This window comes from Terrapene carolina, unplaced genomic scaffold (assembly GCF_002925995.2).
Source record: "Terrapene carolina triunguis isolate 2854851 unplaced genomic scaffold, T_m_triunguis-2.0 Scaffold951, whole genome shotgun sequence".
Taxonomy (NCBI): domain Eukaryota; kingdom Metazoa; phylum Chordata; order Testudines; family Emydidae; genus Terrapene; species Terrapene triunguis.
Genome location: NW_020665302.1, coordinates 462,525 through 481,394, shown reverse-complemented (window position 1 = coordinate 481,394; position 18,870 = coordinate 462,525). Strand labels below are relative to the sequence as shown.

General features: G+C 58.6%; 1 protein-coding gene across 1 annotated transcript in view; it reads left to right on the top strand.

Moving 5' to 3' along the window:
* EMID1 (EMI domain containing 1) overlaps nt 1–18,870 on the top strand; it is a 98,860-nt gene that overhangs the window by 75,647 nt on the left and 4,343 nt on the right. Inside the window, exons 8-15 of the mRNA XM_029913837.1 lie at nt 1,011–1,183; nt 1,453–1,630; nt 7,339–7,404; nt 12,230–12,310; nt 13,792–13,844; nt 14,167–14,229; nt 15,069–15,113; nt 15,886–15,930. Of these exons, the coding sequence (XP_029769697.1) occupies nt 1,011–1,183; nt 1,453–1,630; nt 7,339–7,404; nt 12,230–12,310; nt 13,792–13,844; nt 14,167–14,229; nt 15,069–15,113; nt 15,886–15,930 (704 nt within the window). The remainder of the gene's footprint in view (nt 1–1,010; nt 1,184–1,452; nt 1,631–7,338; nt 7,405–12,229; nt 12,311–13,791; nt 13,845–14,166; nt 14,230–15,068; nt 15,114–15,885; nt 15,931–18,870) is intronic.

The window sequence follows — 18,870 nt, the reverse complement described above, 5'->3', positions numbered from 1 at the left end:
GGCGGGGGGGGTGTGGGCCGGGCCCTAGTGCAGGCGGGCGGGGTGTGAGCTGACCCCAGTGCAGGCCAGCGGGGTGCGGGCCGGACCCCAGCGCAGGCCGGCGGGGTGTGGGCCAGACCCCAGCGCAGGCAGGCGGGGTGTGGGCTGACCCCAGCACAGGCGGGTGGGGTGTGGGCTGACCCCAGAGCAGGCGGGTGGGGTGCGGGTTGACCCCAGTGCAGGCGGGTGGGGTGCGGGCTGACCCCAGCGCAGGCGGGCGTGGTGCGGGCTGACCCCAGTGCAGGCGGGCGGGGTGTGGGCCGGGCCCTAGTGCAGGCGGGCGGGGTGCGGGTTGACCCCAGCGCAGGCGGGCGTGGTGCGGGCTGACCCCAGTGCAGGCCGGCGGGGTGCGGGCGGGCCCCACTGCAGGCGGGTGGGGTACGGGCGGGCCCCAGTGCAGGCCGGCGGGGTGCGGGCGGGCCCCACTGCAGACGGGCGGGGTGCGGGCGGGCCCCACTGCAGGTGGGCGGGGTGCGGGCAGGCTCCACTGCAGGCGGGCACGGGCACAGGCCAGCCACAGTGCAGCCGTCATGACCAGGGGATCATGATTCCCGGCATGGTGACGCCTGTGGCTGCTGCCGTCGGGGCACTGTGTGTGAGCCGGGCTCCAGCCCCACTTCATCCTCTGCAGAGAGGAGCTGAGAGCGGGCCCAGGGGTCGAGGGGGAGCTGGAGTGCGGCCAGTGGTGGGTAGGAGCGTTCCCAAGCCTGCGGCCGGAGGAAGGAGAGGTGCAGTGCCCTGATGGGGGTTTCCCCAAGTGATCGCCCTGCCCCTGCCTATGGAGTCTGTAGGGTGCCACAGGGCGTGAGGCCTCTGGCCTGGCATTGAGCTGACCAGATCCTGTCTAGAACGTTTCACTAAGTGAGATGTGCGCATCCCGGGTTGGGTGTGGGCACTGGCTGGCTTGGGGCAACGAGACACAGCCCTTCGCTGCCAGGTCACAGGTTCCCGTGCCCCCAGCTGGGTTCCAGCTGAGAGCCGTTACCTTAAAGCGCCCATGGGCACTGAGTTCTTGGGGGACAGGTGTGCCCCTCAGAATGCTACCCCGGCATGGCCCCAGCAGGTGCAGCTCCGGGGCGAGGGGAGCCTAAGGCCCCCCATCAGCTGTCTCAGGACGGAGGCTGTGGACACTAAACAGCAGGGGGTGAGGCCCATTGGCAGGGGCCAGCATGGGGGGAGGCTTGTCCCACCGCAGACTGGGGCTGTGGATAGAGAGCTCCCCCACTTGGACCTCTCAGCCCAGCCCCTTACAGCACCTCCAAGCTCCACTCCCGTTGGTTTCTGACTGTGGCAGCCGCACCGCAATCCATTGCCCAGGGACGTGGCCATCCTCCTCCTTAGGGGTTCGGATTGGGGGTTAGGATCCCTGGGGTTGCTCAAAGAGGTACCTTGCTCTCCTTCTGTCCTTCCAAGGACGCACAGCCCCTGGCAAATGCTGCACTGGCACCTAACTGGGTATTTCCTTTTGCTCTTTCTGTTGCAGGGAAACCAGGGCCCCAAGGACCCCCAGGCCCGTTGGGTCCCAAGGGAGATGCTGGGAGCCAGGGGCCATCAGGAATCCCTGGAGACAAGGGTCCCGCTGGACCGCCAGGTGAGTCTTGGACAAAGGACACTGCTCCAGGAGCTGGGGGCCACCACGGATCCCTGTACATTGATGCCAGCTTTGGACAACCAGGCAGGCATAGGGGCATCACAACTGCCACCCCGGTCCCTGCAGAGCCCAGACACCTGGCATTGGCTGGCATTTATTTGCAAGCTACACCAGTGCTCAGTGCTTCTTGGCTGGCAGTGGGGGGGGGTGGAGAGGGAGGAGGAGCCAATCCCAGCTGCACTCTTGCTTTGGCCCTGATCCAAAGCCCTGAACTTTGCAGGCAGGATCCCACTGACACCATAGAATCATCAAATCATCAAATATCAGGGTTGGAAGAGACCTCAGGAGGTCATCTAGTCCAACCCCCTGCTCAAAGCAGGACCAATCCCCAACTAAATCATCCCAGCCAGGGCTTTGTCAAGCCGGGCCTTAAAAACCTCTAAGGAAGGAGATTCCACCACCTCCCTAGGTAACCCATTCCAGTGCTTCACCACCCTCCTAGTGAACTAGTGTTTCCTAATATCCAACCTAGACCTCCCCCACTGCAACTTGAGACCATTGCTCCTTGTTCTGTCATCTGCCACCACTGAGAACAGCCTAGCTCAGTCCGTCCTCTTTGGAACCTCCCTTCAGGTAGTTGAAGGCTGCTATCAAATCCCCCCTCATTCTTCTCTTCTGCAGACTAAACAATCCCAGTTCCCTCAGCCTCTCCTCATAAGTCATGTGCTCCAGTCCCCTAATCATTTTTGTTGCCCTCTGCTGGACTCTTTCCAATTTTTCCACATCCTTCTTGTAGCGTGGGGCCCAAAACTGGACAAGTATTCCAGGTGAGGCCTCACCAAGGTCGAATAGAGGGGAATGATCACGTCCCTCGATCTGCTGCCAATGCCCCTACTTATACAGCCCAAAATGCCGTTAGTCTTTTTGGCAACGAGGACACACTGATGACTCATATCCAGCTTCTCGTCCACCATAACCCCTAGGTCCTTTTCTACAGAACTGCTGCCTAGCCACTTGGTCCCTAGTCTGTAACAATGAATGGGATTCTTCCTTCCTAAGTGCAGGACTCTGCACTTGTCCTTGTTGAACCTCATCAGGTTTCTTTTGGCCCAGTCCTCTAATTTGTCTAGGTCCCTCTGTATCCTATCCCTACCCTCCAGCATATCTACCACTCCTCCCAGTTTAGTGTCATCTGCAAACTTGCTGAGGGTGCAGTCCGCGCCATCTTCCATATCATTAATGAAGATACTGAACAAAACCGGCCCCAGGACCAACCCTTGGGGCACTCCGCTTGATACCGGCTGCCAACTAGACATGGAGCCATTGATCACTACCCGTTGAGCCTGATGATCTAGCCAGCTTTCTATCCACCTTATAGTCCATTCATCCAGCCCATATTTCTTTAACTTGCTGGCAAGAATACTGTGGGAGACAGTATCAAAAGCTTTGCTAAAATCAAGGAATAACACATCCACTGCTTTCCCCTCATCCACAGACCCAGTTATCTCCTCACAGAAGGCAATTAGCTAGTCAGGCATGACTTGCCCTTGGTGAATCCATGCTGACTGATCCTGATCACTTTCCTCTCCTCTAAGTGCTTCAGAATTGATTCCTTGAGGACCTGCTCCCTGATTTTTCCAGGGACTGAGGTGAGGCCGACTGGTCTGTAGTTCCCCGGATCCTCCTTCTTCCCTTTTTTAAAGATGGGCACTACATTAGCCTTTTTCCAGTCATCCGGGACCTCCCCCAGTCTCCATGAGTTTTCAAAGATAATGGCCAATGGCTCTGCAATCACATCCGCCAACTCCTTTAGCACCCTCGGATGCAGCGCATCCGGCCCCATGGATTTGTGCTCATCCAGTTTTTCTAAATAGTCCTGAACCACTTCTTTCTCCACAGAGTGCTGGTCACCTCCTCCCCATCCTGTGCTGCCCAGTGCAGCAGTCTGGGAGCTGACCTTGTTTGTGAAGACAGAGGCAAAAAAAGCATTGAGTACATTAGCTTTTTCCACATCCTCTGTCACTAGGTTGCCTCCCTCATTCAGTGGGCTCTGGGTCGGGCGTAGCCCAGCCACAGATTTTGCCCCATGGATGATGTTGGCTGGCTGGTCCATGGGGGATGTTCCTTTTCTTGACAGTTTTTTTAGAGCTGGGATGTAGGAATCAGGGCGGGGATCTGTCCTGTCCACCCTCCTCTCTCCAGCTGCTTCAGAAGAAGATACCGGAACCCACCCAGTGGAACACCCCTCCCAGGGGGGAAGAACCTGGACCCATCGGTTAGAGGTTCGCTCATTCCCTGAAGCAGGAGGATTTGTAGCCCCTCTCTGGTGTAACTGGACATTCTTCTAATCCAGAGTCATGTCTAATCCGTTTTTACTGCTACTCAGCTCTGAACCTCAGCGCTACCCTTGATATCTTGTGGCAATGAGTTCCCCAGCTACTTATGCATTTCTAGACGAGTATTTCCATGGTCGGTCTTAATTCAGCTGCCTTTCAGTGCCATTGAACGCCCATTTGTCCTTGTGTGCCAAAGGCGGGAGGCTAGGAACGCCTGACTGGCCTTCTGTAACTTGTTTCCTTGTACCCCTCTGTCATAGCCCCTCTCCTTTGTCTCCTCTCAGCAGCCCCAAACCCTTTCAGTCTCGCCTCAGTCAGAATTCTCTGACCATTCACACTGCCAGTCTCTGACACCCCCCGTCTCTATTTCTGCTGTCCCTTTTGGAGGCAGGGCAGCCAGTATGCAGTATCCTAGCTGAGGCCAGCACATTGATTTAGATAAAGGCATTATAACAGTTCCCCTATTTTTCTCCATCCCATTCCTGTTGCATCCTAATGTCTTGGTTGCTTTTCGGACCCCAGCTGTGCATTGAGCAGAGGTCTCTATGGAACTGCCTGTTGTACTTCCCAGGCCTTTCTCCTGAGATGCCACAGTTCATTTGGAACTCAGTTAGATGTGAGTAGTTCAGATCATCCCTCCCAATCGGCATTGCTTTGTGTTTGTCAGCATGGCATTTCCTCTGCTGCCCAATGCCCTCGTGCAGTTTGGTCCCTCTGAATTTCCTCCCAGACCGCTCTAGTCTTCTTCCTCTTGGGTCATCTGCAAAGTGCTGCTGCCTCATTGCTCGACTCCTTTTCGAGGTTATTATATTTATATTATGGTATCGTCTACGCACCCCAGTCATGGAGCAGGACCCAGTGTGCTAGGTGCTGTACAACCACAGAACACAAAGGCAGTCCCTGTATGTAAGACATTAAACATACTTGTCAGTTTGGCCTAGTGAATAGTGCATTGGGCTGGTCTCAGGAGATTTGGGTTCAATTCCCATCTCTGCCGCTGGCCTGCTGGGTGACTTTGGACAAGTCCCTTCCCCACTCAGTGCCTCAGTTTCCCCACCTGTGAAATGGGGATGAGGACACTGACCCTCGATGAAAAGCGCTAGCTAAGAGCTAGGGATTATTACTGTAGCAGACTGCTCCGACCCTAGCACAGAGCCACATCGCACCCTGCGATGAACCTTTACCCAGGTTGGAACTAGGCCATTTAATCCTGCTCAGTCTCTTTGCCACTTTCAGACCCAGGACGGCGCTTTGCCTCTTTCCCTGTCAATTCCTTAATAGGCTGGGGGGGGGAGGTCTGACAAAGGATTTGGAAAGTCCAAATAAATGACATCAGCCTAGTCCATGGCATGCTAATCCTTCCTTGAGGGAGTGCTGCACCTCCAGGTCAGGGCTGGGGATGCGCACCCAGGGAGCCCCCTGCTCCCAGGGCATCTTTGGGGGAAGCTCAGGACTGCATGGACACGGAGACGGACCCTCCCAGGTTAGCGCTGCTGGGAGTGGGGCAGGTTTGCATTGCCATGGAGATGGGATGGGACACGGGGGGAAGATCGGCCCCCTCCCTTCGAGGCTGAGCCGGGAGCCAGCTGGGGGAAGGAGTTCATGCTGGGAGCTGCAGTTGCTCTTGGCAGCATGTCTCGGAGTCCCAGTGGTCTGTGTAACATTTATTAGGCTTGGAAGGTGTCCAGTGCCATGTCGCCTTGGGCCATTTGGAGTTAAACGTTAACAGCCATCCTCCCCAAGGCCCCACCAGGTCCCCATGCCCTGCTCCCTTCCAGCCTTGGCATCCGTCGCATCTCCTTTCCTTAGTTCTCCACCTCCCTGCGTCCTCAAGTCCAGCTCCCGCCTCCTCTTGCTGCATGCTCCCCGTCTTCAGCTACGATCCGCCACCGGGCCAAGGGCTGGCTGCTGAGCCCTTGATGCCAGTGGGCCCTTCTAATGGCTTGAGGGCAGCTGGATCTCCAGGGAGCACGGGAGCCCTGGGGTCAGCAGAGCTGATTCCTGCCCTGCACCCAGGAGATGGTGGGGCCCACTCCAGGGGCTGTGGCTGGAAGCCCCCCTGGCACTGAGCAGCCCACTCCCCATGGAAGTAGGAGCAGCTGAGCATGGCAAGGCAGGTGGGGGGAGCAGGACAGGAACGGGATGGGGTTGCTGAGCCCCCCCCCCCCAGCCCTCCCCCCGGGAAGGAAGGAGACCTGTGTGTTGTCTAAGCCCTCCTTTGTCTCTCACTCACTGTGATTCCCCCTCGTTCATGATGGGGCATATGGCTTGTCACAAACATGCCAGGGAGGTCTCCCCACCCTGGCAGTGCTGGGGGAGTGACCGGGACAGAGGGAGTCTAACCTAGAGGGTAGAGCCAGAGCCCAGCCTAGTGGTTGGAGCCAGGAACAGAACCAGGCCTGTGTACAACAGAGCCCAGCACTGCCTGGGCTAGAGCCCACTGCGCACTGACCCCACTGGCTCTAGTGGGTGAGGGCGGTGGGCACCGCATGCAGAGCAGGGGTTGGCTCCCACCCCTGCATGCAGCCCAGGGAGTATTTCCTCCCCAGGCCAGGAAATCAGCTAGTCAGCAGCTGGGGTTAGGAGGAAGCCAGTGCTAGCTAAGCACAGGGGGGCACTGGTGGCTTTTACACCTTCCTGTGAAGCATCCAGTGCTGGCTACTGCTGGAAAGGGGAGAAGAGCCTTTGGTACCAGGCTGCAAGAGGGCCAGGGGAGGGAAACAGAGGGGCACACCAGGAGGAAGGGGAAGGGCCATTTCCACCCCTCGCCTTGCCCTGCTTTGCAGCCTCTCTGGACATATATCAGGGCGAAGTGAAGCACAGCTGGGGCCTCTGGGCCTCTGGCTGCAGAGCCAGCATTCGGAGAACTGCCTCATCCCCTGCCCGTGCAGGTAGGTCCTCTGGGGCAGGGGTGGGATAAGTCACGCATCCAGATCCAGAGTATTGAGGACAGTTCGGGGCTCTGCCATTGTGCAGCTTTTTCCATCCAGGGCTGAGAGAAGGGGGTGGCACCCCAATCCCCAAGGCAGCTCCGTCAGCACATGGCAGCTTGGGGTCTGCCCCACACAGCACTGGAGCATGGGAGATGAGCACCCTGCTAGCACTGGCTGCCTGGCTGGTGGGGCAGGACTGCCTGGAGCCCGCTGCAGATCTGGCCTCGTCCTCCCACCCTGGCTAAGGAAATACCCACAATGCCTTTCACTCAGGCATGGTCTGTACTATAGGGCGGCCGTGCCCACGAGCATGGCAGCTGTGCTGTGCGGGAAGGGTCCCCGCGTGGTGGCCCTGCCCAGGGGACGCCAGCAACTGTAAAGCAAGAGTTGCTTTTGCTCAGCCCTCAAGATCTTTCCTGCCTTTCTTCTTCCTTCCTAGGCCCCCCGGGTCCGCCAGGGCCCCCTGCCCCAGTGGGGCCTACAATATCCCGCAGCGCTGACCCAAGTAAGTAGCTGGGAGGGAGGGGGGAAGGGACCTGGTTGGAGACTGAGCATGTGCTGGGGGCGCTGGGCTGCAGTGGGGGAGTCAGTAGGGGATGGTCCCAGTATGGCACTCGGGGGAGAGATGAAAGGTCCTGCCCTCCTGTGCTCATTAAAGGCCCTGGCACTTTGCCAGCGAGTCAGTATGAACATGGCTGTAAAGTGCTGACGGGCAGGGGCTGGGAGCTGGGCAGGCTGGGCTCGATTCCTGGCACCGCTGGCTTTGGCCAAGTGACTGTCCAAGGAGACACCGGATGGGGCTGGAGCTGCAGCAGCTCTGCCCTGTCCCTGCCCCCAGAGGTGGTGCTGGGAGGGAGCGGGGTCAGATTTCACTCCCCCGGCCCCTCGGAGCTTTCTCTCCAGCAAATTGTCAGAGAGGGCTCAGTGGAAGGACCCAGCCCCCACATGCCAGCCTTCGTTTGCATGCACGCCCACCGGTACCATTGCTCATCCAGGCACAAACACGCCACACCCTGCCAGACTCGCAATCTGCTCCCCCCACTCAGACCCACGCTGCACCCTTGCCCTCCAGTGCCCACATGTGCAGTGACCCCAGGCAGCCAGTGAGACAGGATGGCTGCAGCTCAGGCAGCAGAGCACTGGGACTGGCCGCCCAGGAGAGACTGGCTAGTGGAAATGATCACCGTAGTGCAATACAATGGTTTAGATCAGGGATTCTCAAGCAGGGAGTTACCAGCACACCCCCTCAGGGGGCATGAACACACTACAGGGGTTTGTAATCACCTAACCTTCCTTAATAATTTTGTGGGGTGGGATCCCAACCCCCTTTTCTGTTGTGATACAATGAGTCACTGTTGAACTTGGGGGGACGTGTCTAGTGCGGTCCCACAGGAGTCAGTCTGGGTTCGGTACTATTCAATATTTTTATTAATGACTTGTCTAGTGGACTGGAGAGGAAGCTTATAACATTTGCAGATAACACCAAGCTGGGAGAGGTTGCGAGCACTTTGGAGGACAGGATTAGAATTCAAAACGACCTTGACAAATTAGAGAACCGGTCTGAAATCAAAAAGATGAAGTTCAATAAAGACAAGTGCAAAGTGCTTCACTTAGGAAGGCAAAACCAACTGCACAATGACAAAATGGGTAATAACTGGCTACGCAGCAGTACTGCTGAGAAGGATCGGGGGGTTAGAGTGGATCACAAATTGATTGTGAGTCCCCAGTGTCATGCAGTTGCGAAAAAGCCTATTATCATCCTGGGCTGTATTAACAGGAGTGTGGTATGTAAAAGAGGAGAGGCAATTGTCCCGTTCGACTCGGCACTGGTGAGGCCTCAGCTGGAGCACTGCGCCCACTTCTGGGTGCCCCACTTTAGGAAAGATGTGGAGAGAGTCTGGAGAAGAGCAACAAAGATGCTCAATCTGAGCTATGAGGAAAGGTTAGAAAAACTGGGCATGTTTAGTCTTGAGAAAAAAAGGCTGGGGGGGGACGACCTGATAAGAGTCTTCAGATATGTTCCGGGCTGTTCTAAAGAAGACGGTGATCAGTTGTTCTCCATGTCCCATGAAGGTAGCACAAGAAGTGATGGGTGTCATCTGCAGCAAGGGAGATTTAGGTTAGATATTAGGGAAATCTTTGTAACTCACGGTTCAGCTCTGGAAAGGGCGTCCAAGGGAGGTTGTCGAATTCCCGCCATGGGAGGTTTAAGGACAGGCTGAACAAACACCTGTCAGGGACGGGCTAGGTTGACTTGGTCCTGCCTCAGCGCAGGGGCTGCACTTGATGACCTCTCGAGGTCCCTTCCGGCCCGACAGTTCTGTGATTCTATGGGAGCGTCACTAAAGAGCCGCTGGTTTAGATCACTGGGCATCAGGGCTCCTGGGTTCTCTTTCTGGCTCAGTGTGATCTGGGGCAAGTGGTTTCCTCTCTCTGTGAAGTACACATTTAACCCTTGCTATTCCTAGTATCTGTATTGCTACACACCACTTTGGCACAGGAAGTGAAGGAGAGTGCTGTCTCCATTTGGAACGGGGGGCAGGAGCTAGCTCCTTACAATAAAGCCCAGCATTGGTTCATTGATAACCGTTTGTGGCTAGGATCTCAGCTTGTGTCTGATGTGACTGAGACACTGTACTGGGGCATGTCCTTGGGACTGGCTCGGGGCACCACCTGCTGCTCTTCCCACAGCGCCTGGGTTTCCCTTGGTGTGGGATCTCTTAGCCAAGCACCGAGCAGGCACCAGCCTACCCAGACAGTGGGTGTCATTGGGTCCTTGAAGAACCATGTATCTGGAAGCCCTTGCCAGTTACCGTGTCGGGCTCTCTGGCACTGAGGCGGGCAGGAGCCGATTCCTGCACTCAGTCAGATGCAGCTAAAACAGTCCCATTGGACTCGCTCTGTGTCTCACGCCAGTCTCCTAATTGTCCTTTGCCTGATGCTGTAGTTACCCTGCGTTTGCACTAGGTAGCAGCACGCTGACATCACCATGAGTCTTCACAGTGACAGGAAGGAGACAAAAATAATGTGCTTGTGGCCGTGTGGCTGCCTTCTGAGGGCGAAAGGCAGCTGGGGAGGGGCTGGCGTTGGAGGATTTTAAAGGGTTTTTCTGCTTAGAAATATCAGAAACGGCAAGTCTGGTCTCCCCCGGCTCTGCTGGAGGTGTATGCTGTGAGCTGTCCCGTTTTCATTAAAGGGGCGGGGGACCCTTTCTCCCCGTGTTGGAGTTGGATGAGCTGAGTGGGCGTTGGCGTGCTAGCGGAACGCTCCCACACGGAGCACAGGGGCAGGCCCTCCGGTTCAGATCCTGGACCAGCCACTCAGAAGGTAGGGGCTCGAGGGGGAGTCACTGTCTGAGGGTCTCTGGCCTGTCAGACCAGCGGATGAAATCCCAGGGCTCATCTTTACTGCCATGGGATGCCCCAGTTCTCCAGTCAGCCACAAAGTCTCCCTGTTTAGATGAGACTTGATATTTGAATGTAAAATATTAAACCATTCTAGGGCGTCTTTCTCCATCAGAGACAAGCAACAAAAAAAAAAAGGGCCTGAGCCCAGCTGTGGGTTTCCTTTGCCTGTCTCATTCCCGCGCTGGGAGCCAGGGTCCCTCGCCTTGCTCCTGGCACCCACAGTCCTCATCAGAGCCTTGGCATGTGGCCTAGTGAAGCGAGCACTGGACCAGGCCTCCAGAAACATGGCTTCTATTCCCAGCTCTGGCCTGCTGGGCAACCCACTTCCCCGCCCTGTGCCTCAGTTTCCCCTCTGTGAACTGGGGATGATGACGCTGGCCTCCTTTGTCCAGCACTGTGAGACTTCCTGATGACAAGTGCTGGGTGTGAGCTAGGTGGTGTTATTACTTCAGTGGGTACCCAGGCGGACTGCCACCCCTCACGCAGTGCACAGCCCTCAGGGAGCGGAGCTGTGCCAGCGAGGTGACCCGGCCCCAGAAACTATTGCAGCAGCAGCACCTGTAGCAGCGTCAGCACTGCGCTGAGGTGACTTCACTGGGCAGGTGCCAGTGCCTGAAGCCATGACTCAGGGCTGCTGACAAGGAGCGGGAGCCTTAGCTGTACCTCAGCTAGAGATGTTAACCCCTTCACTGCTGCAGGGTCCGGCGTGTGAGCCGTCGCTGTAGTGGGGCCTGCCTGGGCAGTCCCGAGGGAATGTCAGCAGGAAGAGACCAGGGGTCATCTCCAGCTGGGTCCCTCCATGTGACAAGGGGCACAATGCAAGGCAAGGACTCGGATCCTGCGCGTCTCCTCTGCGCTGGGTCCCAGATCAGTGGCCTTGTCTGGCTGGGAGGGAGGCAGAGCAGGGGGGCCAGGCTGTCCCTCAGCTGAGACTTGTGTAGAGCACCCCCAGCAGATGCTCTCCTTCCATGGCTGCAGGTTCCAGTGGATACATTTAATATGGCCCCTTGTCCTCGATTGGATTGGCCTGCTCTGCCCCCTAGTGGCCAGATTTAGCAGCCCACCTCCATGAGCTAAAGTGCAGCTTCTGGACACATGCTAAACTAAAACCACTTGGCTTGGGCACAGATCAAACCATTTCTGGGCAAGGCTTCCAGCTGCATGTGCGCCCATGCCTGTCCAACTGTGTCCGTGTGCCTCTGCAGACAATAGTACCCCGCTCTTGTATCGCTCTTTTCAGTGTTTGATCTCAAAGGGTGTTACAGAGGAAGGCAATAGCATTATCCCCATTTTATAGATGGGGAAACGGAGGCACAGAGCAAGTGACTTTTTCAAGGTCACCCAGAAGGTTAGTGGCAGATCAGGTAACAGAACCCAGCTCTCCTGAGTCCCCGTCCAGTGCCCTCGCCACTTGGCCACATGTATGGAGCTGGGCATGCATGTCTGAATGTGCAGGGACGGGTATATGTGTCTGAACGAGGACTGCCAGGCATGGCAGTCAGTGCCCATGGACTACACGGGCAAAGTGTGTGTGATTCAGACAGCGGCTGGAGCATTGAGAAGAGCCTGACGCTCAGTCAGTGGGAGAGGCTTGTGCCGAAGGCCCGTGCCTGACCCCTGCTGGTAACCATGGTGGCCCGTGCATGCTGGCACGTGCGGGCGTGAGTCTGAGCAGCTGTGTCTCCGAGTGGCTGGCTTGCTGCTGTGTCCCTGCTGTGCCATACCCAGCAGATCTGGCCCTCTGCCCAGATCTCGTTGAGCGAACGGCTGGACTGGGCCCAGTTTGGTGTGCAGTTGGCCCACGCTCAGGGATGTTGGGCCCATTTCACTGTGGCTCCAGGAGGAAAAGGGGGTTCTTCAGAGTCCTTATACGCCAGCACTGCCTGGCAGTCTCCTCTAATCTCTCCTCCCTCCATGTCCCAGGGGACCCGCTTCTGTCAAACACCTTCACCGAATCCGGCAACGTTGGCACCATGGGGCCTGCGGGACCCCCAGGGCCAATGGGTAAGTTCCCCTCCTCCCTGTTCCTCACTGGAGCCCTGATATCCAGGTAGCTGGTTACCCCAGCCAGTGGAGGTCTCCCTCCAGTTCGCCACGGCCTCCATGGGGCTTTATGGGATGGACTTTGCCCAGGGCAAGGCTGGCACAAGGGATTCCAAGCTGAGGGATACACATCTCATGGGAATGTGCCGCCAACTGATGGGTGTAACAGCAGGGATATGAGCCTGGTGCTGCCAGCTGAGGGGGTGCCACCCCTGGGGTGCCACTGAGCCCACCTGACCCACCAGCCTGGGCTCCCTTTACACTGTACTGCTATGCAGCCTGTCAAGCCCTTCCCCAGGCTTCAGACTGCACTTTACCAGCACACATACAAGTAGGGGGACACACAGATGCTGAGATCAGCTCTGCATGGGGAGGCTCAGCTAAGGAACCGCCCAGTACTCAAGTGCACCCCCCCCAGAGTGTAAACCCCAAATTGCACCATCTTGTGCTGCACAGAGAACTGCACCGCGTACGCTCCTGAAATTCGCCCCTTCCTTCAATGTGGAGAGAGATGCAACGGCTTTCTGCCCCAAGGAATGAGTTCCACACACTGGTCTGAAACAAAACAAAACAAGTTTATTAACTACAAAGGAGAGATTTGAAGTGATCATAAGGGATAGCAACAGATCAAAGCTGATTACCCAGCAAATAAAACGAATAGGCAATCTAAGCTTAATAGACTAAAGAAATTGGATATGTGTAACAAATTCTCGCCCTAAATGTTGTTTTGGGCAGATTGCAGAGATTCTTGAAGGCAAACTGCACTTGCCTGCAGCTTAAAGCTCCAGGTATTCCTGTCACAGGCCAGACAATTCTCTAGCCTGGCTTCAGCCCTTCTCCCCTAGTTCTGTCTTTTTTTTTTCCTTAGGTGTTTCCAGCAGCCCTCTTTCTTGGGTGGGTCAGTGAAGAACAAACCATGTTGATGTCACTCCCCTGCCTTAATTAGTTTTTGCATATGGCGGGAATCCTTTGTCTCCCAGTTCGATTCCCACGCCCGGTCAGTGGAAAAACACTAGCATTATGATGGAGTCCAGTACCAGGGGACTTGGTCACATGTCCCTGTAGGGCTACCGCAGCCATGACTCAGAGGCTGTTTGCAACGTCCCCAGGAAGGCTTCCCAGTGGGAGATTAGCATCTTCTAAGACCTATTGTTCTCCCTAATGGCCTATCCTAGCCAGCCTTCTAGACTGATTGCATGCTGCCTAGTGGGCATTCCCCAGGTGTACTAGATACATAGACAATATTCCTAACTTCAGATACCAAAATGATTCATGCATACAAATGAGATAATCATATTCAGTAAATCAGAACCTTTTCAATGATATGTCACATGCCTTATCTTGCACAAAATACATCATAATTATGCCATACTCATATCATAATATTATTATGAAGAATATGGGGCGTAATGACACAGTGTGTTCTGCTCCTCTTGTTCCAGGTCCTCTGGGCCCCCCAGGGCCAGTCGGGCTGCCAGGCCCTCCGGGGCACGATGTAAGTGCTGTATCTGGGAGAGAAGAGGCAGGGGGCACGGGGAGCGACCCATGGGGTGGGGGACAGGGCCTGAGTATCTCATCTCGCCTGTTGGGGTGGGTACATGATCTGCTGCCCCAGGTCACCCCTTCCCTGAGTCACAAGACCCCTTCTCCTCTCCCCATGGCACTCAAGAACTGCCTTCCCTCTCCTGGATACCCAAGAACCCCCCATCGCCTGGGCATCTGGAGCCAGCCCCTTCCAGTGGTTTCAGCTAGGCTGTGGCCAGGCTGGGGAGAGCAGCCCCTGAAACCAGGATGCTGATCCTGTCGTTGTTGTGCAGGGTTTACCCGGAGTGCCAGGTGCTGACGGAGCCACCGGTCCCCCAGGGGAGAAAGGAGACAGAGTGAGTGACCCCCAGCCCCTGCCACGCGGCATGGGGACGGGGCTGCAGAGGGGTGCACGGGGCAAGGCTGAGGGCAGGGACAGTGGTGGAGCAGGGGCATCCTGCCTTTGAAATGCCAGGCGCAGACTCTGGCGTTGCTCTGGGCCGGGCCAGCAGGCACTGCCTATGTCTTGCAGGGCCTGGGACCAGCCAGCCCCCTGCCACCCGACCGCTTCCTGGGCCGTTGCCAGAGGCTGGAGCCCAGCCCTGGTGGGTGGAGGGGTTACCACTCACAGGAGCAGCTCCCTGGCTCTGTGGCCATCCAGTGGGGCAGAGCGCAGACCCTTCGCTCTCAGACTGGTGTCCTGTCCAGGGGCCTGTCTGAGACGAGGTGGGTTGCTGGACACGTGCCTCTGTCTCTGCCACTACAACCGGCTTCTTCACTGGCAGCTTGGGCAGAGAGGCCATGGAGACAACGTTCCCTCCTGGGGCAGGCTTGGGCACAGAGGCAGGGACAGTGTCGGGGCTCCATAGGGGACCCCTTCCACCTCCAAGGCCGGCAGTGCCGCCTCCACCAGCAGAGGGAGAAAAACGGCTCTCCCCATCCATCCATTCCCAGGCTGTGCCCTCCACCCTGGGGCTGGCCGAGACCATTCTCAGGCTCACGGGGCCTGCGGCTGCTCCCCTGTGGGCGATGCTGTGCCAGATGAACAGGCACACGAGGGGCCGGGGTCTGCCCAACGGCCATGTGCTGTCCCATGGCTCCTTACTCTGAGGCCTGGCTGTCTCTGAGATGCCGGAGGGGCTGGGGCAGCGTGCCAGGCCACGGCCAGTCACTCGCCTCCTCCTTCTCTCTCTAGGGCCCTCCTGGCTCTCCTGGGAGCAGAGGCCTGGACGGGGAACATGTATGTTGTGGGACTTGATCCCTCAAATCCATTCCAGTGCTCTGTATGCTGGGGGGAGCCCCTGATCCAAGGTTCCAGCGCCCCACGGCCTACATGGGGAGGGGCCTCTCCTCATGCCCCTCACCCCAGAGCCCCCAACCCACACCCAGAGCCCCGCGCCCCAGGCAGGGAGTGGGCTGTCTGTACCCCCCCACCCCAGACCCCTCCGCCCCACGCTGGGAGAGGCTGTCTGTGCCCCCTCCCCCCAGAGCCCCAGTGCCCCACGCTGGGAGAGGCTGTCTGTGCCGTTCACCCCAGAGCTCTCTGCCCCACACTGGGAGACGGCTGTGTGTTCTCCATCTCCCCCAGAGCCCCCTGCCCCACACTGGGAGAGAGCTGTGTGTTCCCCATCTCCCCCAGTGCCCCCTGCCCCACGCTGGGAAGGGTTCAGTTGGCCTCTGTGGGTCTGTTACACATTGGAGGGAGGATGGGCGCCAAGGCCAGAGTCCCAGCTTGGGCAGGAGTTGATGCCAACTGGTTGGTCATCCCAGGGTGTCCCCTGTTCTGTGGGAAGGGGCCTGCCTGGGGGTGGGGGAAGGGAAGATGTCCCTCCTCATGCTGGGGGGTGCCCTGTGCTCTCCACTCTGGGGAAGGGGGGATCCTTCCCGTATGCCCCTCCCAGCAGGCCTCTTCTGTCCCCTCCCCCCAGGCTTCTCATCCTCAGGTGCCCCTTGTGTCAGCCGCCCTGGGCTGGCTCCGGCTCACGCTGGCATCTCTCTTGTCTCTGTTTCAGGGGCAGCCGGGTCCAAAAGGCAAACAGGGGGACAAGGGCACCTGGGTAAGCACAGGGCACCAGTCGCTCACTCACCCACTGCTGTTCTGCACACTGCACCCGGCCCTGGCACCAGCCTCCCGGGGGGGCGTAGGGCTTTGCATTGCAGCATCCTGCCACGACCCCTCAGCCCCATAGACAGAGCCTGCTCTGCCAGGCTCCATGGGCCTGGTGCGGCCCCAGCTCCAGAGAGAAGGGCACAAAGCCAGAGGCAGTGCTGGGGTCTCCCTTTGGCATCCCTGGTTAACGCGGTGTCCCATGTGGAGGGGACGGGACCACAGAGCCCCTTCTCTCCCCTCATGGCATAGAAGCTGCTTAGAACCCCCCTGCCCTGCCCTGCCCTCGAGCGCCATCTCCTAGGAGAGCAGAAACCCTGCCCAGCGTGAAGCCCTGGGCTCCCTAGAGCCTGCAGGGCCCAGCCCCTCTGCCATGGCGCTGTGGCGCTGCGCGTTCCATCCCCCTCACAATGGAAATGCCCCTGGCAGGGCCATGGCCAGGAGCTCCCTCCTCCTGCCAGTCTCTGGACCTGGCCCCTTCCATGGGGCGCCCAGCACGACACCCAGCTAATTCTGGGCCTTTCCACTGCCATTGCTGCCACGCGGGGCAAGGTGGGGGAAAGCTTTGGGCCCCTTCCAGCCTGACTTCGCCCCCGCTATCCTGAACCAGACTCCAGCCTGGGCCTCCCCAAGACCTGTGCTGCCCGTCGCCTCTCGTACACAGACACATCCGCAGCTGGCCACGCCTTCGGCCCTGGCTGCTGCAGGGGGGCTCGCCATGGGGTGAAAGGTCAGGGTGCCGTTCCGAGCTGCCCGGCGGGGCGGGGCGGGGCTTGGCATAGGTGCAAGGCGAGGAAGTGGCTGCCGGGGTGGGGAAGCCGCATGGGTGGATGTTGGTGGTGTAGCTCCGAAGAGGGGACGGGCTGCTGGGATCTGCCAGGCTGCCACCGGGATGGCACCGCGGAGGGGAATTAATGACGCTAGCAGGTTGTGGCTTGTGGCATGGAGCCAAAGCCCATGGCTTGTTTCCCCTCACCTGCTCCAGCCTAGGTGGGACATGGTGGCAGCCCAGACTGAGCACCCTGGTCCCTCTGGAGCTCAGCCCACGTTCCATCCATCTTTCTCTCTTTCTGTCTCTCGTGCTCCATTTCTTCCCCACCCCCTCCCCCCCGGGATGTTTCCCATCATCACCCCCCATCCCTGGGGCCCACTCCTCAGCCCTTCCGCTCTCGGGGCTGTGTCTGGCTGGAGGCACTGGCACCTCCCACTTTTATCCCTTTGCGCAAAGCTGAAGAGGCCTCTCTGGGGATGGGGGCAGGGGCCAGCGCCAGGGGCCCGGCTCACAGGACGGGACCCCACCAGGCCAGTGCGAATATTAGTGCCTATGGTGAAGCTGGGTCTGTCCCCGCAGTGCCTGGACTGTGTGGAGCCGCAGGGCAGGCCTGGCCCAGAGAAGTGGGTGGTGCCAGGGCTTCCGGCCCCCCTCGCCCTGGTTGTGGGGTTAGCGATTGATACAGCTGTGGGAACCTCTCTTTACATGTCTCTCCATCTGCCTGCTGGCTGCAGTGAGTCCTGCTACTAACCCGCAGCATGCGCCCTCTTGCCCCCTGCTGCGCCCCGGCACAAGGCTAGCAGCTGTCCTGTGCTGCTGGGACAGCCCTGCCTGGCCCCCCCCGCCCACTGGCTGACAGGCACCAGCTAGCTCCTCCTTGTCCCCAGACTGCATGCCCCCCATCCCCCGTCTCTCACCACCCCCTCCCTGCACTTGGGAGAGCCCCGCACACGGCCCTGGCTGGCGCCTGACCCCCACGCTCTGCTGCCCCCTGGCAGTGAATCTCGGTGGGCGGCGGAGGACGAGGGGTGCTTGGGTTGGGGAGCAGGAACAGAGGAGATCTGCTCTGGGTGTCTCCCCTGCCCCGGCCCAGGGACATGCCCTGGGCACTTGGATGCTCAGAAAGCCAGGAGGAATTGCAGGGGCTGCAGCAGCATCCAACCCTCCAAAGCCCAGAACCAGCTTGGCCCTGAGGGGAGCCGAAGTCACCAGGGGCAGAGGGAGCATCTGGCTTGGGGGGCGCTGCCCTGGGGCTGGGGGAGCCCTAAAGCTCCCCCAGCAGGCCCTGCCGAGGCCAGCCCTGGAGTAGGGATTGAGGGGAGACCTCCAGGGTGCGTGCTGGGCTCATGCTGCAGCGCCAGCCCAGGCTCACTGGCTGCCCTTGTTCCAGCCCCTGGGGCAGCCCAGAACAGGGAGTGTGGAGCGGTGTCCCCATTCCCACCCCCAAAGCTGCACCATTGCCAGAGGCCCCATGGGGAGAGGCGTCAGCAGCATGTTTCAGGAGCGCTTGGGCCAGGCCAGGCCCACCCGGCAGCTCCCATCGGCCTCACTGGAGGCTGTGGGTGCCCAGTGCCTTGGAGAGCCCTGAGCAGCGCAGGCTGAGAGCTGGGGAGCCAGAGAGCCCCAGGGTCTCTCTGTGTGCAGCAGCCTCAGCGCAGACACCCGTTTATATACCAGGCTCCTGTCTGTGTCGTGCTGCTGCAGCTCCCGCTAGAGCCAGGGGCCTGAGCCCTAGGGGTGGGAGGAGACTTGTCCCGGCTTGAACCCCATCAGCTGACACAGCCAGGAGATAAAATGGGGGGTCTTGAGGTGCAAGCCCCCTGAAGGCAGCCCCAGAGTGAAAATCCTGGTGTGGCCCAACAGCGGCCCCTGCAGGCCAACATGAGCACTGCGGCTCCCAGTTATTCCCACTTGGGGACTAACAAAGATGAATGAGGGGCGCAGTGCAGGGCCCCCAGGAGTAGAGCACCCCACTCCTCATGGCAGAGATTTGCCAGGGTCCTTGTGGGACAGGAGAGCCGTGCTTTGGAGCCAGAACAGGCAGCAGTTTAGACTGTTTCAAAGGCTACTGCATTTCCTGAGCCCCCCAAAGCCCTGGCAGACTGCGCACTCAGCAGT